This window comes from Palaemon carinicauda, chromosome 1 (genome assembly GCF_036898095.1).
Source record: "Palaemon carinicauda isolate YSFRI2023 chromosome 1, ASM3689809v2, whole genome shotgun sequence".
NCBI classification, from domain to species: Eukaryota; Metazoa; Arthropoda; class Malacostraca; order Decapoda; family Palaemonidae; genus Palaemon; species Palaemon carinicauda.
The window spans coordinates 4,030,187-4,054,701 of NC_090725.1; the positions used below are offsets into that span (position 1 = coordinate 4,030,187).

Here is a 24,515-nt window from a genome sequence, read left to right on the forward strand (position 1 = left end):
TTGTTTAAATTGAATTCTTTCTTTCTTACAGAGCTGGCAATATCTAACAGGACTGGTAGCGACACTGAATGAAAATGGTGAACATGCTCTTAATTCTATTCCTACATACCTTCAGGTAAGCTTCTTCATTATATTACTGTTGGGTAGCCATTGGTGATGAATTTCCCTTTTTGGATACAATGTAGACTTAACCCTTTTACCCCCAGGCTATTTGGAAATTTCCAACCCTTAACCCCCAGGGGGTAATTTTTTCCCAGCACATTTTGCAGTATATTTTTCTAAAAGTGCTCTAAAAGCTTTAATTTTTGTCATAGAGGTGAGGTTGGTCTCATTCTCTTGGAAAACGCCTGAATGTTCTCAAAAAATTATCAAAAATATGAAAAAAAAAAAAATTTATAGCCTTTTTTTTTTGGCAAGGACGTACCGGTACGTCCATAGGGGTAAAGGGATGGCTTTTGTGGAATGTACCAGTACGTCCTTTGGGGGTAAAAGGGTTAAGATGATTTTGTTTAACTAAATAAAAAGAAACTTCTGTAACTTGACCTCGGAGCCCATGGGTTATTGATCTCCCATGGTAATGGAGTAGCTATGTTTAAGTATTGTTGGTGGTGATTATACAAGTGCTTGAAAAACTATATTTAGTTATGGCACTCAAAATTTCAGAGCAAAAGCACTGCAAAGTATAACTTCGCAATAATGAATTCAATTATAAAGAATTCTGGATATAACAGACACCGTAAGAAGTACACAAGTCCGAGTATTTATATCTATTTACATAAAGGTAATAAAACCAATTTTACCTTATATACTTGTGGCATATCTTCATAATAACTAGCCTATTCAAGGAATAATTCTATGTCAATGAAATCAATTTTTTTTATATCCAATCCCATCTGAGAAAATTTAAACAAAATTTAAATATAGTCAGCTGATTTTGTTGTCAGCTGAATTCAAACTACTGTCATCTAGGGCTTGGGCTTTTTGAAGAAGTCTGCAACCCACTTTGGGTGCAGCCATGCTTGCTAGATTGGGGATAAGGCGGCTGCAATCTTTTCTAATCACCGATCAGGACCACCTACAATCTTTTCCTCTTGAAGGGATTGTGCATGTACTGTATAAACCCTTTCAAGGCACCCATCTTGGTCAAGTCAAGAAGGGTGGAAGAGGGAGGGTAGAGGGGAAGCTGATGTTAGCATTCCCCATCACTTGTTGCCGAGGTGGGGATACCTATTATGCCTTTGAGTAAACTGACAAAGAACAGAGCCTAGTCCTGAGCATTGAGTTTCCTTTCGGACATGTCCTAGCTATGTTCTGGACCCCAGCACTTCAGTGTCCTGGTAATGCAAGTACGTTCCAACTAGTAGTTGGTGAACTTCACTTCAGTGTCCTGGAAATGCAAGTACGGTTCCAACTAGTAGTTGGTGAACTTCACTTCAGTGTCCTGGTAATGCAAGTAGAGTTCCAACTAGTAGTTAGTGAACTTCACTTCAGTGTCCTGGTAATGCAAGTAGAGTTCCAACTAGTAGTTAGTGAACTTCACTTCAGTGTCCTGGTAATGCAAGTAGAGTTCCAACTAGTAGTTAGTGAACTTCACTTCAGTGTCCTGGTAATGCAAGTAGAGTTCCAACTAGTAGTTAGTGAACTTCACTTCAGTGTCCTGGAAATGCAAGTGTGTAACCACCACATAAGTATCTCATTTGGAAGTTGACAAAGCAGATGCACATCTGGATGATGTACCATCCCCATAGAACTATCAGCCAGGTACATCCCTGAGGAGGAATGTACCAGAAGATAAGCTCAGTTACCAGGGGCAAGTTGTAAGCTTGGAGTACTGTAGTCCTTACAGTCTTGTGTGGTGGAGAGGCTGCTTGCCCAATTTATCAAGATAATTGAATGAAACATTTTGGGGTGTAATACAATGTTTACCTCTACATACATCAAGTAACTCTTCTTTCGATGTCTGTATAAGATTCACGAAAAATCGTGGTGGCTGGTTCCCTAAAAGTGCATAAGAAAATTTTCTCAAAAGCAAGTGAGAATACTTATATCATATGAGGAAGGTCGACTTTCATACTGTACTTGAATCGTTGTATTGCTTGCTCTGATCAAAGTGGCTGCAGTTGCAGAAAATTTTCATTACCTGGGGTCAAGTTGTGTTTTTCACTTCCATAGTCTGGGAAAATGTTGATAGTACAATTTAAAAAAGTGTACTTTATACTAATGGCATTAAGGTTTTTAAAAATTAGTACTGTACCTTTACCATGCATTTTTATATTTTGTTAACAGCCCAGTATAGAAACCTTAATTAATGGTTGTCTCTTAACAGGTGAGTGATGTTGAGGATGCAACTGTTCTGCTTAAGAGAGATTTAAAGTGGACATTGGTAAGAACCATGTCAACTACTGAAGAGGATGACAACAATGGTAATGGTAACAATGCTACATAGATGGTTGTGAAGAGTTTTGCCAGCAGTAAATTTCAAGAAAATTTTGATTTTTTAGATCCATAGTCTTAGGTGGCTTAGGTAAGGGTCCATTGAATCTCAATTTCTTTCAAACCTTTTTGATACTCCTTTTGATATTAAAAGTAAAATATAAATACTGTATTTTAGTTATTTTCAAAAGTACTGTAATTGATATATTGGTAAGATGTCACTATATTTGATAATTTTATTGTTGTACAGTTGGGTTGCCTAAGTGTATTGCACCTAAAAAGTATGTTAGGTTTAGCTTTTTCATAAGTATCTTCATTTATGTCATAATACATTATATAAGTTGATGGTCACATTTGTGGCCAAAATGTGTTAATTTCTCTCATTAAGTTAGTCTGTGTGAAAGCCTTTATATTTCCGTGAATATTTATAGCATATTTTATGAGGCTGCTCATTTATTGCTCTTCCAGTACCTCTTCAGTTATCAATCTGGTACATTAAGGTTTTATTAACTTTATATTAAAATAAATATTAGTGCTGCATTGTTTGAGATTTCTTTAGGAAACAGCAATGTTTTAGACTAAAATTTCTTTTGAACCCATCAGTAGTGTTTTTCGTTTTTAGATTTCTTTGTTACAGATAGTAAATTCAGCCTTCCAGCCTCTTTTGGAAATTATGTAGCAAGCTATTTTATATTTCTTTTGTTTTCCTGATACATTAGCAGTGGTAAGGTCCTTTGTTTGTTTTGTAAATATTCTATAGATTGCATTGACAAATTGCAATACAGTTTACCTTTTTTCTGTTCTTCACATTTTGTTCTTTCTTCAAATTTTTGTTAACTTTTTATTAACAGCGCTGTAGAAATAGACCACTTAGAATATGTCGGTGTCATCAGTTATTTGAAGAGATCATAAGCTCAGTTTATTGGTTTTCCTTACTGTTTAGGGATCTATGCTTTTTGAGGACTTTGTTCAAAATGCAATCCCATAATTTTGTATAGGATTAACCTAACCCCTCCCACCTTATAGGTAGATAATTTTAAAATCATAAATAGTACAGTACGTACTCATGTTTTGTGACTTTGTTATACAACAATCATTTACTAAAATCTGGCTACAGTATTTAAATTACAGTATTGGAAAACATGTCCTGTTAGCATAATGTGATTAAATATTTTTACAGATTTAGATGCATTGCAGTGTATATTGTGCCTTAAAGAAGTCTACCTGCATAAGAAATCATTTACCTCTAAATTTGCAATGAATTTCTTGGTAATTTTTTTCAGCCTGTTAATCGGGTAAAAGGTATTATTCTAGTCTCTTCAGAAAATGTTTTTTATTTTTGTTATCTTATTTACATATTGTTATTTCTGTTATCTTTGTAGCCTCCAGTAGTCTGCATACTTTATACTCGATTCGAATAAACTTGAAAATTGATAATGGCTTTTATATCCCAATTCTCTGATTTTGTTTTATATTTCTCAAGTTAGAATTTTCACTGAATAGTAACTTGTTCCAACACAGAGACGTACCTCGAAACACTTTCTTAGGAGTTACCTGGAACCTCCTCTCAAACGACCAGAGTTTTGTGTAGTTTACCCTACTCCCATTTTCTGTAATGGTAGGCCTAGCGGAAGGATACGTGCCCTGAGGGCAAACCCGAGGTAGGCCACATGTGCGCTTGGGTCGTGATCTCCAGTAAGTTCTATGAAAGTAACAATACTAAAGATCAGTGAGGCACCCGGGGGAAGGAAGGGAGGGCCATAACCCGAAAGTGTTTCTCGGTAAGTATGGTAGGAAAAATACAAATTACTAATAATTTGTGATTTGTTCCAACACAGAGACTTACCTCGAAACACTTTCTTCGGAGACTTACACTTTAGGAGGTGGGAGTGCCTCCCTGACTAAAGACCCAAACAACTGGGAAGTAGGATAAACTACACAAAGAGCTCATTACCAGTGAAAAAAGTACTCACCCTACATAATTCCTTGATGATGTGCTTGCTGAAGTATGGATATACGGGGTTTGTGCCGGTCTACTGGCTAAGACCTCCCTAGGCGATAAAAAGTAAAAGGAGAAGACAAGGGGAAAAATAGAAAAGATAACCTGTGTCTAATGGTTTTCATATTCACGATTGAACCTAGGGCTTGGGCCGTTAAATCGGTTGGAGCGCGGAGATGACTGGCCCAATAGAAAAACCATCTAAGGACTTCCTCGTACATAACTTAAGGAAGTGAGACGTGAACGTCGACTGGTTAGACCAAGTGCTTGCTCTAAGAACCTGAGCTACCGACATGTTCTTTTCAAAGGCTAGAGAGGTACTTATACCTCTAACGTCATGTGCCCTGGGCTTTTCCGGAACTGAAAGTCCTGCACTAGAATAAGCTTGAATGATGACTTGCCTGAGCCAAAAGGAAATGGTGTTTTTGGAAATTTTCTTTTTCGCCGTACCCATGGAGACAAAAAGATTCTTTATACCTGGGCGGAGATTCGCCGTCCTCTTTAGATATTTCCTTATAACTCTGACAGGACACAATCTTAAGTCATCTAGATTACCTGATTTTGGAATTGCTGGGATAGAGAAACCCTCAAACCTAGGATCCCAAACGGATGGGTTTTGGCGACAAACGAGGGGACAAAATTAAAGGAGATATATCTCCAACCCCTTGAGTGTTCTACCTCGTAGGACAACCCATAAATTTCTCCGACTCTCTTCGCTGATGCTAAAGCTAACAAGAAGACCGCCTTAAGCGTAAGATTCCTGTCCACTATATCCTTCAAAGGTTCAAAGGGAGGCCTACTAAGCATATCTAGAACTCTAGCCAGGTCCCATTGCGGAACCCTAGGAGATGAGGGAGGACAGGACTGCTCAAGACTCTTGATGAGCATCGAGATGTGTCTAGAAGAACTTAGATCTATTCCTTTCTAGAGGAAAACCTGTCCAAGGGCGGCTCGTACCCCTTTTACTGCTGGAATCGACATGCCCAACTCATCCCTGAGGTGAACGAGAAAATCTGCAATGTCGGGTACTGATGCTTCTAAAGGCTTTATTTTCCTTGAAGCACACCATTTAATAAAAGCTGCCCATTTTGCTTGGTAGACTGCTGTAGAAGACTGTCTCAGGTAACGTGACATTCTAACAGCCGTCTTGGTCGAATACCCTTGTCTTTTCAGGAGGTGCTGGATAACCTCCAGGCGTGAAGACGAAGGGATTGTGGGTTCTCGTGGAACCTCAGAAAGTGTGGCTGCCTCAGGAGGTCTGGTCTGTCCGGAAGAGGCCACGGAGGGAGAATAGCCAGACCTTTTAGGTCTGCGAACCACTCTCTCTCCGGCCACCAAGGCACTACCAAAGTCATCTTTAGGTTGTTGGCTTTCGTTATTCTGTTGAGAACCTGCCTGATCAGAGCGAAAGGAGGAAAGGCGTACATGTCCAGATTGTCCCACTTGTGCTGAAAGGCGTCCTCCAATGCTGCCTTTGGGTCTGGGACAGGAGAACAGAATACGGGGAGTTGCGCGTTCAGCCCCGTCGCGAAGAGAAACATTACCGGAGAACCCCACCTTCGGATGATGAATCTTGCTACTTCAGGGTGAAGAGACCATTCCGTCCCCACTACTTGGCCTACCCTGCTGAGGCCGTCGGCTAGAAAGTTTTTCTTTCCCGGAATGAATCTCGCCGACAGTCTGACTTGTTCCTCTTCTGCCCATTTCAGGACTTACAACTCCTTCGACTTCAACCCTCCTTCCTTCTTTATGTACGCCACTACTGTGGCATTGTCCGACATCAACGCCACAGAGTTTCCTTTTAGAAATTGACTGAAGTGTAGACAGGCTTCCTGAACCGCTCTCATCTCCAGAACATTGATGTGGAGAGCCTTCTCTTTTTCCGTCCAACTGCCTCTCGCTGCTTTTCCCAGAAGGTGGGCTCCCCACCCTTCTTTTGATGCGTCTGTGAAGAGCAGAAGCTTTGGAGGTCCGGAGGACAGTGGCATCCCTTTCAGAATGTTCGCTCGATCTTGCCACCATTCCAGGGCCTGTTTGGTCTCCGGTAGAACTGGCACAATCACGTCTGGGGAACTTCTCTGATCCCACCGATCCTTAAAGTTCCACTGGATGCTCCTGAGCTTCTGTCTTCCTTGGGGGACCAGCTTCTCTAAGGACACTAGGTGTCCTATCAACCTCTGCCAATTCTTTGCTCTTCTGGGTTGACCTTCCAGGAAGGGATGGAGAACTTGGTCCAGATTGGTCAGACTGTCTACTGATGGAAACGCCTTGACTAGTAAAGAATGCAGGACTATCCCCAAGTACGTCATCTTGTTGGTTGGGGACAGGTGAGACTTCTCCAGATTGACGGTGACGCCCAGAGTTTTGCAAAGCTGAAGAAGCTCCATGCCTTGTTGCTTCAAGACTTCCTTTGAGGAAGAAAGTAGTAACCAGTCGTCCAGGTACCGAATTAGACGGATCCCCCGTTCGTGAGCCCAAACGGAGATAGTCGTAAAAATTCTTGTGAATACCTGGGGGGCTGTGGACAGTCCGAAGCACAGGGCTCTGAACTGCAAAATCTGTGCACCCCACTTCACCCGGAGAAACTTCCTGCTTGCTGGATGAATTGGGATTTGGAAATAGGCATCCTTGAGGTCTATGGATATCATGAAATCTCCTTCCCTCAAGGACGCCATGACCGTTCTTGGGGTGTCCATCTTGAATTGTGTTTTCCGAATGAATTTGTTGAGGGCTGACAGGTCTATCACTGGTCTCCAACCTACCGTTGCTTTCTCTACCAGGAAGAGTCGACTGTAGAACCCCGGACCCGGAAGATGCACTGTCTCCATTGCTCCCTTCTCCAGCATTGTGGAGACTTCTTTATTTGGAGTATTAGTTATTAACTCTCTCATACTTTTGGAGGGTCCACTAACACTATTATAAGATGCAGTGCTTTTGCCCGGGTAGAAAAGGTGTGCACTCATGGAAAAGTTTTTGCATGCTTCAGCTTGTCAAAACTATAACATAATGAGCTTCTGGTGGGGTGCTTTCTGTCAAGGATTGATTAAAATTTCTCATGATGCAAGCAAAATATCCTTGCGATGCTGAGAAACAATAAAAATTGTGAGATTAATGTGTATTTTTTTTGCTTGAAAATATTTTTTTTTTTTTAAATAATCGTGAAAAATATAAGATGTATATTTATTTCAAATGCATATTATGTAGAAATGTTTGATCTTTCAACTTCAGGCAATTATTTTGGTATACATGTCATTAGTGAAAAGCAGTGACTGATTACATAATGCTCAATTTTTCAAGTTTACAAAGTGATGTAGATTCTTAATGTACTGGATTAGAAGTAAAAAAAAAAAATGAAACAGAGGACAATTTTGTTTGTTAATACTTCTTAAACTTGGCAAGAAATAAAAGTTGTGATTTTAGTGCTCTCAAGACAAGTAAAGCTCATACCCTGATTGTTAAATCTTCTTGACCAAGTCACGTGTAACTTGCCAGTTATGGCAATTGGCGTGTGACATAGGAACAAGTGTCCTTGCCTATATGGACCGGGGAAGGTAAGGAATTAAACAATATATTATAAGAAAACTGTGTTACTCTATAAATGTTGGTATGTCTATAATATTTATCATAAAATGTTCTGAATAAGTTTGGAAATTATATAAAGAATATTGTTTGAGTTGTGTATGAATATCATCATAGTAGCTTGAAATCAAGTTGACAGAATTTACATTTTCTCAGCTTGGATCACATTAAAACATTTATTTCCTTGATGGAGAATTATTCCTCAAAATAGGCTGTTCATTGTGAAAATATTTGAATAATAAGGTAAAAATTGTTGTATTATTGGTGTATTCTTCCAATATCGGAGTCGGTTTCTGGAAGAAAGTCACTGCTGGAGGTGGAGAACCTTGTGACCATTTCCAACCTAGGCCTTTGGACACTATGCTGTGGGTCCAAGGACTGAAGGTCCAATGGTCCCGGAAGTGGTATAGTCTCCCTCCTACCTGATTCCTTTCATTGAGAGGGGTTGAATTTAGACCCTTGTCCTCCACGAGGACCCTTGGTTCTTGGTCCGCCTCGGTGGCGAAACTGACCTCTACCCCTGTTGCCGCCTCTGAGGTATCCTCGAAAGGTATTAGAGGCTTCATAAACTGGATTGTAGGCTGGGGAGGTCATCCAAGGAGCCATGGGGGTAGGGTGGTTATCCTGGGGAGCAAGAAGGTAGACCACCTGTGGTGGAGGGGTAGAATGCGGAGTAGTCGTCTTAGAAGTAGGAGGAGTTGACGAGTGAGGGCCTTGATGGAACTGGCCACGACTGGTCATGTATGGGGTGAAGCGTTGTCTCTTTTTGAAAAAGGACTGCTTCCCTGAGTCTACCTTCCTCTTAGTCGAAAGGCCCCATCTCACTTGCAAGCTCTAGCCGCGTCTTGCAAGACCTTGTCTACTTCCTCCTGTGGAAATAGGTTCTTGCCCCAACAGGAGGCGGCTATGAGCTTATTCGGTTCATGCCTAATGGAAGCTTCCGCCAGAACATACTTCCTGCAGTTTATCCTGGATGTCCAGAAATCGTGCAGGTCGAACTGGAATGTCTGGAGGTTGTTCTTAACGAACACCCGGAATAGAGACTCATCCGGGTATAGGGAGGCTAACATTTCTGTTGAGACCATGGTGTGAACCGACCTAGCGAGTCTGTTCCGAGCGTCAAGCTCTGACTTGATAAGGCGATCCGGTAGCCTGGGAAGCTTCTCAGAGAAGAGAGATGAGGCGCAGTCCGGGTCGAGCTTATTCACTGAAAAAGTATCCGAAGCATCCCTCCAAAGGACGGAAGAGCCCGGAAGAAGCAGCGAGGTGGAATCCGTTTCCTTGAGGACAGGAATAGGGGAGCCTTCCTTGGCCGATTGGATGGTCAACTCGGCCACTTTATCCGTAAGAGGAATCGGAACGGATTGGGGTGTGGTAAAGATAGTATAGGGACCTTTAGGTTGGGTCCGTTTAGAGTTGACGCAACCCCAGTCAGCAAGAGTCCTAGCCCATACGGCTTGGGCCTGCTCCTTAGGGAAGATGACAGTCTCCTTAGGGACTTTATCCATCCTAACAAGAGCATGTTCCTTCAGCCGGGCGAAACCATTGAAGGGGAACTGGAGCCCCGGAGGGAAAAATTCAAGATCATCTAGAGGGCGGGTCCCGAATCCCTCTAGGGTTAGAGTACCATCGATGTAGGGTGCATGGAGAGCAAACCTCCATGGGTTGTTCTTCTCGAAAGGAGGCAACTTAGAAGGATCCGGCGCTACCGGGGGCGCAGCCTGGTTCCCCGTGCGAAGTATATTGGCTACCATATCCTTCAATTCCGATATTGCCCCCGATTGCTGCATCTGAGTCCTCACTAAACCTTCCATCATCTCTGTCCACGATGGTACCGAGGGACTGATCTCTGACAAAGCCTTAGTCTTAGTGGACTTTCCTTTCTTGGGAGGATGAGGCCTGGATCCCATAGGAATGTCGGGAGTAGTGGAGGGTCCTGGGACCGGAGATATAGCAACTGGCGAAGCTGAACTACGAGACTTAGGTTTTTAATTGCGTAGGGGCTTCACCTTGGGTCGTACAGATAGAGAGGGATCCAAAGTAGAAGCCTGAGGTTTATCAAAGCCGCGTAAAGAAGCAGGAGATACAGAGGGTGAGAGAAAAGGGTCTGCCAACTCCGTACCACTTACCTGCTCATCCATGGGCTCAACGTCAATATTCAGATCGGCGACGTCTCCTGAGAGTAGATTCTCGTCCTGGGGGATAGTCGCTCTGATGGATTCCATGATAGGTTCTTCTAAGGTAGAGGGAACCGCCGCAGAGGAGGAGCCCGGAAAGAGACGGGAGGCCATGTCATCATCAAGGAGGTAGGGGGATCCAGAGGGAGCATTACGGCCAAAGCCTGAAACCCAGGACCGGAGGCTCGTTCTGGCGGTCCGGAGAACCTCCTCGTCGACCTGGAAGTGATGAGAATATTATAGAGACTGACGGAGAGAATCCCCGATAGTACCAAATATCAGTAATACAGAAAGAATTCAAGTAATTCAACATAAAATATGTTATCAACATAACTAATATTGAAAATACTCACATCGTCATTCCACAGGATTGACGTAAGGTCATAACACAGAGTGCATGCCTCCGGGAACCACACCATGTAAGGGGACTGGCCTGGCTCACGGACGAAGGGGATGGCGCAATGCGCGTGAGACCGGTAGACGTCATGGCCTACCGGATCACTAAAGGAGGCGTAGCAACCCTTGGCAGCACATCGCACTTTCTGTAATAAAAAGAAGACATAAGTCCGTCTGTTCTCGAAAACTCCGAGATAACAACACAGGTTATAGAGTCTGAGAGTAAAATAAAATCTACGGTTCGTCTGAAAGGGGGCCGAAGTTCCGTGTAATACTACAATAATTAATCGAGTGATCCACTCCGTAGTGAGGCGAAGAAAACTATAAAAGGTGTGAGCCGGAGCTCGTAGTAATTACACAAGAACAGTAACTAGTGATTGGAAGGTCTCCGAGTATGCCGGAGACCCGATGGTAGGTCCTTGACTAAATAAATACCCCCATTATATTATATAAACAAGTAGAATGATCTACGAAATACTCTGAAGGAGACCTCCCGGAGGAGGGGGAGAATAAGTCGTGTAGGGAGGGCCGAAGCCGGAGTTAATAGCAAATGGAGGGAACGTGTTCCCACCTCACGGTATGGCGTAGTTCTAAAGGAGTTCGGATCAACTCCCGAGGCCGTAGCGGGGAGCGGATGGAACTAGGGGAATAATAACGACTGCGGCCATCCGAATAACTCACACACGACAGGACATATCAAAACACTAACCCCCAAATACACTAAAAGTAACCACAAAATAAACATGAAAAATAAACACAAACCGTAATTCCCGCAGGGGGAAGAGAGAGAGAGAGAACCCGTAATTGTAAGAACAGAAAACGGGCTTCCCACCTCTCGTACTAGGTAAAACTAACATAAAAGAGAGAGGGAGACACGTGACCGTATGCACAGAAAACGGGAACTCCCCCTCTCTCTCTCTCGTGGTTACTAAAACAAAACAATAAAACGAACCTTAACTCACATTACAAATAAAGGTCCACGACCAACAAAAAATAATATAAAGAGGCGAACGAAGAATAGCGAAACGAGAACGAAAAAAAAAAGAGTAAAATTTTGACGAAAATATGATACTGCCAATCGGAACAACTCATCTATAACAAAGCCTCGATTTCTATTCTTGGTTCGCCAGGATACGGACTCGTAAGCGCTAAAAAGTACCAAGACTGGAAATATAACCGGTTCAAAATATCATAATATAAATGGCATAAGGCCTGAAATTAACAGGATAATGAACCTAAGATGACAAGAGTACCAACGGGCAAAACAAGAAAACACCAAACCGTACAAGAAAAATGGCCGCCAATATCCTGGAAGGCCAAAACTGTACGCACTAAAAACACACTCAAATGAATAAATATGACACTAGCCCGGTACTAACAAGCCTGTCAAAACAATCTATGGTACTTATCATTGGTGCAGGAGTAAGAAGAGCCTCGGTCATGATGAAATTACACGAAAAAAGCTAAAAATCCAAGCGGCACACAACAAACAAAATGGCGCTTACGAAGTCCAACAGAAGGATGAAGTCTAGGTGGCGCTAGCATCGGGCGTCGGTAGGATAGTTCAGGTAAAGTAGATAGGGCCTCTGTTACGGCCCTCCCCTTTGATGAAGGAATTACCTAAATGGGAGACAGCCAGTTTATAGTGGTTTTCACACGCCCCTGCTTTATAAACAACGCCCACAGGGTGTTCGCGCGAGGGTAGTAACCTCTGCATTCCATTCTTTAATTTCTCTGGTATATTTGCAAGTATTTATATCAGAAAAGTGTAAGGAAGGACCCTTTTCACCGGGCGTCACAGGTATCTCCCCATTAATAGATTTTTCCTTTGTCAAAATCCCTTTATTATCAGTATATTTCATAATGTAAATCTTTTCATGTATGTTAGTGGTTATCACACCTTCGCTGAGGATAGTTAGAAGTCAAGGTTTGATTCATAGAATGATAGTACAAAATGACCTTCAATTTTTAGGGTTGAATTTTGAGGTTTAAAGATTGTCTTATACACTGAAATAAGTTTACAAAATTACAAAAACAATGACAAAGTAAATAGGATGAAAATGTACAATGATTAGCCTACATATTGATAATCGCCAATAGTTTTTTCTGTTAATTTACGATTGTCCAATGTTACATTGTAGATAGACAAATATGACAATATTTGATATGTGAGGCTGGGGAAGATAAAGGAGTAGGGTCATCAATTATATATTTTTCCTCTAATGCTTTCATAGATGATTCAGTTTAAGCCTCATCATATTTTAACTCTCTTCTGAACAAGCACTGTAGCACAGGATGTTGAAGGCACTGATTTGAATGCACTGGATGACATATACAAAGCGCCTAACTCGTGTGTGCTCAATGTATATTGCAATGTATCATTACATGCATTTTTTTATTGAAGAAATGGATATGACAAAATTGTGAGCAAAATGCACTCATGTTCGATTGACATTGACCAGTCTTTCTCTTAACACTAGGCTTTATTCACTATCACTTTCATCAGGAACTAGATTGCATTGTCTTGGATCAGCAGAACACCAACAGCCATAACACACTTCATCTTTGCTCTTGCACAAATTCAGCCACGTTGTTAGCAATTCATGTAGTACGCATGGTACTCAGCTAGTTTTGTTTGTTTGATTATGGGCCCTAGTCCTTCATGCTTCATGACGCACTGACATCCCCTCAAGAAACCTTTGGCCGTTGGATTTTGCATGTCAGGGTCTGATTTATGGGCTCTTTTAGTCAAAGCCATTTGATGAAGGGATCGGAACAAATGGAAGTAAAAAGCACTTCTGTGGGGCCAAGCTTTTAAGATCTTCAATAGCTGCAGGCATATGTGCCTTTCGTGCATTCAAGTCACCTTTGATGTCATGAGAGGTATACAATCGAATGAAGTAGAATCTAGCAGCATTAAGGACATTCTAGTTAATGGCCAAGTTCCTTTTGGAGACCAACTACAAATTAAGCCTTATTTCCTTTGTGTATGGCATAACCTTGTGGCAAGGTAGCCTCTAGTTTAAAGAAAGATGAAGGATAAGGAGTTCATTCATGGCCGAAAGTTTCCACTTTCTGGCTTTTGTCCTACCTTTGTCACTTACTCCTTCACTGAGACAGACACAAACCCTTATCTAAAATTAAGCATTGAAATGACTGGATAAGGAAACAAAATACTCAAATTCACATTTTTTAAAATAGGTAAAAAATCATATTTAGCCACTGTAAATTGAAGGAACAGTTTTCAATTACCAAAACACTAAAATTGATAAGCTCTACATGACATTACTTACTTATAGGGGGTGCTCTTGGAGGAGTGTAGATTTGAAAAAAAAAAAAAAAATAATAAAATAAAATAAAACTAGCACCTCATTGTACTTCCTATAAATTATATGGGAAGCTTACAACTGTTCCTTACTATTACTGTTTTTCACTTTTAAATTAAAAATAAAGTGCAGGAATTTTAACAATTTTCCATATGTATAAGAAATTTTAGCAAAACCAAAAACTGAAATTACGTATGACCACTTTCAAAATAACAATCACTGGTTCTCAATTATTGACAGTACATTTAAAACCACCACTTCCTTAGGTGTCAAATTTACATAGAACTTTGTTTCACATTCATGACCAACAGTAACCACAATGGCAAAAAATCTTCATGTCCAGCAATAACTGCAGTCATCGAACCCAGTATTAAATACTACGAACATGTCAATATTCTAGTCCAATCTATTTCTCATTTCAAAAACATGGGACATTCAAGGTGCTTGTAAGAATACATGAATGTATGAAATATATACCTATTAAATATAAAATAAATGAATGAAAGACTTTGATGAGCAATATTATGAAAGATGACTGATGATCTAAAATCATCAACAAAACTATGAACCTAAAGTCAATGTTCTGTAGAAATGAGGGAGGGATGTGAAACTAGCACTATAAAAATAACAAAATTAATTCAATGACTATACACAAAACAATATATATTTATATATATACAAATTTATCGGTGTATCTAGACTATTTTCAAAGATGGAAATTGGTATACTAAAATGTAGGTTTACATAAAGTTTTTAAGCTTTCCATACATTGCAGTATCTCTTTTGAATGTCTAGAAGATTTTTAAAAATATTTTTCTATCCTGACAAATCATTATGATTGTACATATTTTGGTCATATAGTTCTGCTTTCACTAACCGGCCTCCAAAATACCGTCCATTGAGGGCTTCTTGTGCTTTCACAGATTCTGAAAGGAAAATTTGAGTGTGTAGATACTTTTATGAAAACAAAATATATCATTAATTTAACACCATGACCAATCCTCTTTCAAATAACTTTTATGATTCAACCTAAAAAAAAAAACAAGGTTATATGAACACTAAATTACTAATATTATAAATAATTACCTACACTGGATGGTTTGAACAATATTTTAATTCTAGAAAATATGGAAAACTTAATGTTATTTTCTTCTTCATTATCAGTTAAAACCACGTAATAAACTTAAAAATATGAATTCATAATCCCAGTAAGTATTTTTCTTAATCTGATACTTCTAAAATTATGCATCCTTCATGAAAAAGTTTTATAAGCCTAATATTTTGAAAACACCTACCAAAGTTTTTATCAGCTGCAAGATTTAAAGAACTTACCATAATGTACATATTTTGATTTTTGGACAATTATCACATTAGCTTTGATAAAATCATTACTTTTCACTAAAATATGGTCAAAACTAAAGGCATTTGAAATACATAAGATTACTGTATTACAAACAAAAAGTCTTCTTACCACTTGGACTAGAGAATTCAACGAAAATCTTCACAATAACTTCAGCGTCGTCTTCATCCGATTGCTTTTCTTGATATATAATTACATGATTGACAGTGCCAAATCGTCCACATTCTTCAGTTATTTCATCCTGAAGAAACTCGTCTACTTCTTCTATGCCAACCATATTTCTTAATATAACGATGGACGACTGAAAAGAACATTTGTATTTTCAAACTTTTTGGACTGTGGTGTGTCAAAACTATCTCAAATGTTGAAATCTCTGACTAAGAAGATTTGGACATGTGTTGAGAAAATAAAGAAACAGATAATAATAATAATGATAATATCGTGGTAGGAGACCCTCTTTTAGGCAGGTTGAGTTAAAAGTAATGGCTGTATCGGCAGAGTTTATTTTCTTATCCAATTTTTCTATTTTCCGGATAATTGCTCTTATGTAATTACTTTTAACTCAATAATAATAATAATAATAATAATAATAATAATAATAATAATAATAATTAGGTAGACCCAGACCACAGTAGAATTTGGGCAGAGTCCCAATAACGTAAGTGTCAGTAACTAATTTCACATTAATATGAAAAGGGAAAGTACAGTATGATTAAAAAGCAAATATAATGGAGATAGTCTGCTTGAAAAAAAGTTATTTCCAAATAAGGTACAAATGCAAGTAAAAGAAAGTAGGTATTTTAAGGAAGCTTTGAAGGGAGTGTTTTAATGCTCCTTCCAAAATATGTCTAATTAAATTTTGATATACCAGAAAATTAGGGATAAACTACTTATAGACAATATAGAAAATTTCAAGTTACTTGCCTCAGTTTTTCTCATAAGTTTTTGCATGACCAGATGCCTTGCAGACTGTCCTTTGATAGACATAGTCTCCTGCTGTTGTAGGGTCTGTGGTTCATTGTCATCCATCAACTTTTTGGCAAGTTCCTCTTGGTGGTTTGCTTTAAGCTCGTCTAATCCCCCAATCCCCGCATTTGTTGTAATACTCGCAGAGTTTGGTGATAAAGTATTAGAGGTTGTAATGCCAGGAACTGGAACCGATGTCATTACTTTTGGTGGTGGTAAGGTGTTAGAGCCACTGATGGCAGGTAAACTTGTGACTACACCAACTGGCGGAACGGAGGAAGGAGTTGATATGGTACTAGTCGTAGGGGAATCGCCAACCATTCCAATAGGAGGTACTGAATTACTATTACCTAAGGCCCCCACAGAGTTAACTCCTCCAACAACCCCAACTGGGGGTATCTGTGAGGGAGAAGAGGATGTGCTTAATCCTTGGACCAATCCTATGGCATTTGTAGCTAATGCATCCATAGCCTGTATCTTGGCTGTTGCAGCAGCTGCAGCCACTGCCGCTGCTGTTGGCATCTGAGTTGGGGCTGTCAAAGGTCCCTGAGAAAAAAAAAAAAAAGGAAATAATCCTCTTTGAACATTTTCCATTAAAATCAGGAGAACTAAGAATGGAAAAAAAAAAATTACAAACAGAAACAAAATAAATTTTATTTTTAAGAGGTTACTGATTATGTCTGCAAAGAACTAAATTTAAGCAAACTAATTTTTTGCATGGGAAAAAAATTAAATCTAATGATTAGTGATTATTTCAACAAACCAAATTTTAATAAATTTAATTTATGCATGCAAAATAAATACAAAATTAAGTACAAAATTGGGGAAAAAAACATATGATGAATTTCAACTACTATGAGTTAAATTGCATACATTTCATAACTGACAAATTTATATCCTTTCCAAAATTAAATATAAAAAAATCTAAAGCAGATATACAAAACCATTTCAACTTTATTTACTTGACATCCAGTTTTACTCAACCATAAAGAGGTATAAAATTCCTGACTAGGTATCAAAAAATGATTCATTACATGTTCATAACGATACTTACATAAAATGATCCTGGGGGAGTTATTGCCTTGCCTACGCGGAGATATTGTCCTCCCAAGTCAAACAGGTTCATTGATGCAATGGCCTCTTGTGCTGACTGAGAATTCTCATATTCAATGAAACCATATCCCTTATGCTTACCAGGTGTTGTTCCCGGTGTTAACATACAATGCTGGAATTAGTATGTTAAACAATGTATGAATAATAAAGTATTGATATTGTTTATACACAAATGTTACAAAGAAAATAAAATTCAATGAAAGGGATTGCACAATGAACATAAGTGGAAAAATAAGTGGTTTCACCACACACACTATTGATATTTCAATATACATAGTATACTAGACCTTGTTACAGAAATACTCAGAACAAATCTGTCTTCAGAACAATAAAAGAAAAGAAAATCAGTAACAACCTCAAGGTCAGCACATGGCATAAAGATCCTTTCATCTACAATGGTGGCCTGTCTTACTTTTCATGTCCAGTTTAGAGCTCATGGAAATCTAAAGACTTTTTTATTATCTTTTAAGTACTTCTGTATCAATTATCTTTACATCCCTTTCTTCAGTAATCATTCTCCATTTTAGCGGGAAACAGCATCAAAACTTAAGTATAGTGGAAACTTGGAGATCGAACATAATTTGTTCGAAAACTGTGTTTAAATACCAAATCCATTTTCCCCATAAGAATGAATGGAAACTTTATCAATTGGCTCCCCACCAAAGGAAGCTTCTATTATGGGTCACTTTTATACTACAGTTTATTAAAAGCTTACCATAAAACAAGAAAGTTTCAAGTAATAGAATGATTAAATAAATACCGAAGTTGGTGAGGGGTGGAGGGAGATGGTGCTAGTGTTGCTTGGAAAGAGAGTCCCTCCATAAAAATGTTGGGTAATTACTCTTCTGGCTTCTTTTTCTTTAGTGCAATTTTATGGAAAAAGCTGTGATTCACTTTAAGATTTCTTTTTGCCCCTAAAAACTGATCAAGAGAAGATTGCCTGCCATCTCGAGAGGCTTCTGACATCACTCCGTGCATTATAAAAAATGCCAGCTCTTATGTAAACAAATGCAGAGATCTTCCTATACACAAAAAAACACTAATATACTGAACGAAAATGATAATGGAATCATGTTCACTGGACCTGAACTAGACAACAGCTATGCATAAAATGGCACAGTTGCCTTGTCTCACTCCATCCAGGTTATTTCATGTGGTTCCACTTCCAAAATTTGTTCAATCACTGAATGTTTGCGTTCTGAGTCGTTCAATCTCTAAGATATTACAGTTTTCTTGACTTCCAATAATTCTCATGTTCAAGGTAATTTATTATTTTCTCTAAGTATTTGTCACTGATGTTTTGTTAGTTATGACTGCTTCCATGTCTCTTCATCTTTTGACCTTATTAATCCCGCTATATAGCAGGGTCAGCCGCTTGAGTCAAATTTTTTTCCATCTATTCCTTGCATCTTCCATCCCATGTCACATCTCACCCATATCCCTCCTCACCAGATGCATCCATCTGATCTGTTGATGGCTCATACTCTGCCCCATCACTGGCAGATTCTTATCATTCTTGATTAGTATCAGTTTCTCTCTTCTCTTTATGTGGCCATAGCATCTCATACCAGCTTCCCTACCCTTCTCCTTTACAGTACATACCACATATTCTATCTTGACTCTCCCTCCTTTCCAGTACTGATTCATCTTGGTTCTCTCGTAAAGTCTCTCCTCATTCCTATAAAATGCCAAGTTTCTACCACAAAATATCATATATGGGCCTGATAACTGTTTTTTATAAATATTAATTTTCATCCTTGATATTCTTTTCTTATCCAAAATAACTTGTTACCGCTACATTTTCATCATGTTTCTTTCACTTTGTCTCACAGTTTAATATAGTACCTCCCTCCCCTATAAATTTTTCACTCAAGTAGTTAAGACTGCTTTCAGGTGAACTGCATTTATTTTTACTTCAAGTTCATTTATTGAATCCTTCTGCATTAAAACAGGGTTAAGAGCTGTCAACAGGATTTTCAACATAACATTATATGGCCTTATTTAACCCTTATTCCAAGAGATCATGGTGATAGGTAAAACCAAGGTAACAAAATGACAAATTTAGAGATAGCTCATATTTTCCTAATTATAAAAACCGAGTCCTTTACATTGGGAAGATGACAGCAAAGCAAAAAAGAGCAGTTAAAACTTTTATAAAAAAGTGTAATAAGGTGGCCGGTAATTAACTGGCCGGGAGCTGGAAAGCCCTGTCTCAAAGCTTGCTCAATAAGTAGTCACTTTGAATGAAGCTGGGACTTCCTACAGGTTTGGCGACAGCGTGGATATGAGTAAAGGACTCTGGTTTGTATACCGTATATTTCCATGTATAAGACGACCCTTAAATCCTAAAATTCACCCCTGGAAATTGGGAGCTGTCTTATACAACCGATATGAAAATCACACCTTGAATTCAAGAGAGATGTTTATTGGTAGGCTAGCTTAGTCCTTAGTACATTAACCGATGATATTGGTAACCAAACCATATTGACATTATATATTAAAGGCCGAAGGTCATGATAAATAGCTTATTTGAGGAAATATTCCACACAACTTTTATCTATGTGAATCCAGCTAAGAAAATCTAAACATCAAGATAAAGAAGCATTCTCTGCAACCTTTATCTTTTTCTAAACCTTTCGATAATTTTAATGGTATTGTTAATGATGGTAGTAATAACATTTAGGTTAGCATAATATTCATTTGTCATTATCCATCATAATTCAAATTATCCTCTTTTTCTCACCATCTTCTAAGTCACATCAAACATTCTAGCAGCAGCACAATTGTCCAATTAGTTGGCTGCCTGTATAACTTTTGATTTAAAACTAGCCTTGTACTTTCTTCTTTTTCTGGCGGTTCCATAATTGATGTGACTACTAGCTGATAATAAATTTTGCTGGCGGTTCCATAATTGATGTGACTACTAGCTGATAATAAATCAAACTGACTTAAAAATGAAGTTTGAAACTTTTTTGGAAATGGAATATACAATTATGGTTTATAGCAGTTTTCAAAAAACATAAGACAGTAAAATTATCATAAATTATCAGCTATTAGTGGTAGTTTGTTATTGTTGACCAAATCCAAACAAAACAGTTATTAAAATATTAGTATCATTAGTTATCACTCGAATGTGTAAATGCATTTGTTTGTTTATTACAGTTGGCAATGAAACGCAAACAAAGCAATGATTTAGGAAAAAACATGACAAAATGCTTATTTCCTATGTTTTTAATTTCTAAGGATATAGTAAGTAAAACAATATTAGTAATAACATCTTCATTACATAAATGATACTTGAGAAGATATCTATTACTGCAAAAGCTAACCTATAAACGGATGTGCAAATGTACTAATTTGTTTGTTTTTATTGGCAGTGAAACTTAAATAAAAAAACAATAGTTTACATTTTTGGCAGTGAGTTTGGGAAAAGCATGATATAAAATTAATTTTATATAATTCATTTTTGTTTTCTAAGGATACAGCAAAAGCTAGCTTTCACACTGATGGCTCTTTAATTCACCAGTCATCTTATTGACAGATATGACCTAAATTTATTCAAATTTGCCATATTTTCGATATCATGTTACCTAAAGGTCGTCTTATATGCAGAAATATACGGCAGTTATGAAAAATATGAATGATCTTCAATTTTGTTATTTGTTCCGATACCAATAAAAACCATTGTTCTTTATATAGGAGATGCATTCTTAGGTGGGAAGAAGACCCCTGCCAACTGGCTAAAAACTTATTCTGGGTTACTAAGAATGCAGACCATTTTAAATAGTGCAGAGCTATGGTTCCTTTAAACCTCGTGCACTCATGGTTTGACAATACCAGCGGGGCCACAGTTCAAGCATCAAAAGATGCGGAGCAGAAAATCTGTCGTATCTACAAGACATATGTATATAGATTAATTTCCTTGGGTCCACCAGTGAAGCTATATATACAAATGGGTTTGCCTGGTTACAACACACTCCTCATCGTAAGGAGTGTGTGGAATGACACTTATATACAATGTAATAGAAAAGCTATCAGTTAAGTAGGGCTTGCCTACAATGAAAAGCTACCAGTAAAGTGGGACTTATCTGCAAACAAATCAATTTCAGCTGACAGGGTTTTCAATGCTGTGCCCCAAGAGAGGGAAAGATAAATGTGAAAGGAAAAGAGCTCGTCATTTTCCACTTTCAAGACAATCTAATGCGTAACCTCTATTCTCAATCCAATACTGAAACATTTTGTGAAAGGAACCAAGGCAGCTATACCACCTGGTGTGTGGCTATTACAGGTTGTAGCAAAAAGTTTTATAAGGACCTGTCAGTCAATTCTTGCAGATAATGGGTAGGAATTCTCATGGAGTAACAGGGACATAGCTGCCCCCCCCCCCCCTCCCCATGATAGGTTTTTTACCTCAAGCAGGGAGGGTGGTGAATGAGTATTTAGTCACCTTCTTTACTGTCCTTGTATTTAAGGAAGAGGAGCTGCAGGTGAGGTCAAGTTGTTTGTGTACATTTAAAATAGTGCTCAAGAACCCATACAGAATCCAACAGTAACTGATCCAGATTATCGGTTACATCTCTAAGGCTCGCAATCTGAGACTAAAGAATCCTGCCATTGAGAACAGAAAAATTCTGTTTTCGCTAGAAGCTCAAGGACTTATGGGGACAAGTCTTGTCTCCAGCGCTCAGTATGGGTGACGCTAAAGGAGAGCCCATGAAGCTCGCTAACTCACTTTTCGGAAGCTAAGGTGAGTAAGAAACCAGTTCGAGGGAAGGTTTCTGAGTGAGGTAAGTCCAACAATTAAAAGGTGTCCTCTACAAGAAACACAAAACGTTATTAACATCTGAAGGTGGTGGTCTCTCCTTTTTCTGAGGACAGGTCTGTTTAAAACTGCTTTTGAGTATGGAGAGCTCTGCTGAAGCAGCAATATCAACTCTTTTCAGTTTAAAAGACCTGACTTTAAGGCTGAGGGATGAGCTCTTGCTGCTGATACCGAGCAGAGCTTTTCTCTTCGGAGGTTAAGTAAACATTTGGCTACCCATGGCACAGTGACAGTGATGTCAAGAGGAGAAAGTCCCCTTCCAAACTACATAATAAGGCACAATTGGTTTGGCACGCTTAAGTCGACGACTTGCAGAAGTATCCTGATATTTCTTGTGCAATTTCATGCTAAAAGCCTGTCTGAGAGGACATGCTGGATAACCTTCATGTGTGAAGCCAAAGTGATTCCAAAAAGTTGTGGGATCTCTGGGCATGTAGTGTGGTTGGTAGAACATGTAAGGCTGAGAAGTAATGCCCTCAGAGCCTCTATCAGAACGAAGAGAAGGTCTGGGTACCATTCTACTTAGGGCCCTCTCAATGCTCTTATCATAGCAAGTTGGGAGTTGCCAAGAAAGTAATACCCTCAGAACCTTTACCAGGAGGGATAGGACTGGGTACCATTCTACATGGGGCCCTTTAGATGCTCTTAGTCATACTGAATTGGGAGTTGCCCAAACTCAATTCAACATACTTGATCAGGAAGAACAGAAGAAAAGCCTACGCATAGATGCTTTTCCAGGGATGATGGAAGGCTTCTTGTACACTACTTTTTGGTCTGGCTTTAGTGAGTAGAACATGGGAAGCTTCTAATTAGCAAGATTGTGAACAGGTCAACAATCAGAGAACCCCTCAAGTCTGGGTCTTGATCACTATCTCAGGATGCAAAGACCATTCTAGGCAAACAATCTGCATCATCCTGCTCTGTTTACCCAGCCACAGCAGTCTTTCAGCTATTAGTGACCCGGCACCACCTACTCGTAAATCTCTATTGTCAGTAGGCAAAGCTGCAGGGAAACAGTACCACCACCTTTGTTACCCTCGTCTATGCGGTGCTGCCATCACTTATTCACGAGTGACCGGTCAAAAGTGTTCTAGTATAAGGAGAGCCTCTCAAAAGCCAAACACCCTAAAATAGGATCAACATACCCAGTCGCTCCTTTGTACCAACTCTAATAAGGGCTGTACGAGGCTAACTACCCATCTCTTTTTGACGTGCCCATAAACCAACGAAGACCCAGTGCACAAGTTACCAGGGGGCCAGCCCTTCATAAGGTTAATCTCATACAGCATCATTTCAGATCAAATCTGGGTATGGCCCCACTAGCAGAAGTACTGACAGAGGAGGGTCGATGTCTCTCCAGTTCCTATTGATGGGACTACAAGTGGTGCAGACTGTTCTGAACTACGACGTCCCAGGGAGGCCAGATCTTCCAGGCCCTTCTGCGAAAGCTTTGCACAAATAATCTACCGGCATTCAAAAGCTGGCAGGATATCATTTGTTGTGCATGTCGCATTGGAAGCGTATGTAAAGACAAGAATGAAAGAATCAATTAATAAGCACCAGGAGAAGGTGATAACCTCACACTAACAGGTTGCATAAAACTATCATAAATTATGATGTTGAAGATGAAGTGTGCCCCTTAATTCTGTTAAGGATAGTTCACTAAATCTATTATAGATATCACAGCCAAAGGCAACCACAGAATGAACCTTCTATGATAGAAGTACCTCTGGGGTCCAGCTTTGTGCCTGAAATAGTAGACACAGAGGCAATGAGAAAAAAAATTGTACCGAGCTTCTTGAATTACTCATGTATGAGTACAGTACATGTACACACGAGTACGAGTACTACTTACACAGTAAGACTACAGTACTGTACACAACATAATAGACATCGATGCACCTATATGTACAGTAACAAAACATTGTTCTTCCTATCTAAAACACTTGTTAATACTGTAGTGTACAGTATATTGCTGTTATAAAAGTACAATACCATCACTAGAGTACAGCTTAATTAGCTAAGGTAACACTCATACACGATCATTATTTTAAGCAGGTTAACTCGTAACATTCAAACTCACTGTATATGTATCCTATAATTACATTACTACTGTAAAGTACACTATTTCATACAATACCATACAGTATTTAATATAGCAATAATGCTAATATACAGTGAATATACTAATACAATAAAGATTTAAAGATAAAGTATCGGTACAACACCACTAACCGTTTACGTACAAAGTTCTACAAAGTAAGTCTGAAGCATGATGCAACTCTTGAGCCATCAATTGTTTGGGGTGTGGGGTAGCATATTCTACGTATCATATCTTATATTA

At 39.0% G+C, this 24,515-nt stretch overlaps 2 protein-coding genes across 11 annotated transcripts in view; one reads left to right on the plus strand and one right to left on the minus strand.

The window, feature by feature from the left end:
- The window catches only part of mxt (Eukaryotic translation initiation factor mextil), a 175,109-nt gene extending 171,239 nt beyond the window's left edge, over positions 1-3,870 (plus strand). For all 6 annotated transcript variants that reach the window (XM_068379631.1, XM_068379655.1, XM_068379644.1 and 3 more), the window contains 2 exons: positions 32-115; positions 2,327-3,870. In XM_068379631.1, coding sequence (XP_068235732.1) covers positions 32-115; positions 2,327-2,446 — 204 coding nt within the window. In that variant the 3' untranslated portion in view covers positions 2,447-3,870. The remainder of the gene's footprint in view (positions 1-31; positions 116-2,326) is intronic.
- Positions 3,871-13,761: 9,891 nt separating this feature from the next.
- Positions 13,762-24,515, minus strand: part of hfp (Poly(U)-binding-splicing factor hfp) — an 85,671-nt gene continuing 74,917 nt past the window's right edge. For all 5 annotated transcript variants that reach the window (XM_068379667.1, XM_068379662.1, XM_068379672.1 and 2 more), the window contains 4 exons: positions 17,291-17,461; positions 16,195-16,782; positions 15,382-15,571; positions 13,762-14,836 (listed from right to left, as the gene is read on the minus strand). In XM_068379667.1, the coding sequence (XP_068235768.1) occupies positions 14,727-14,836; positions 15,382-15,571; positions 16,195-16,782; positions 17,291-17,461 (1,059 nt within the window). In that variant the 3' untranslated portion in view covers positions 13,762-14,726. The remainder of the gene's footprint in view (positions 14,837-15,381; positions 15,572-16,194; positions 16,783-17,290; positions 17,462-24,515) is intronic.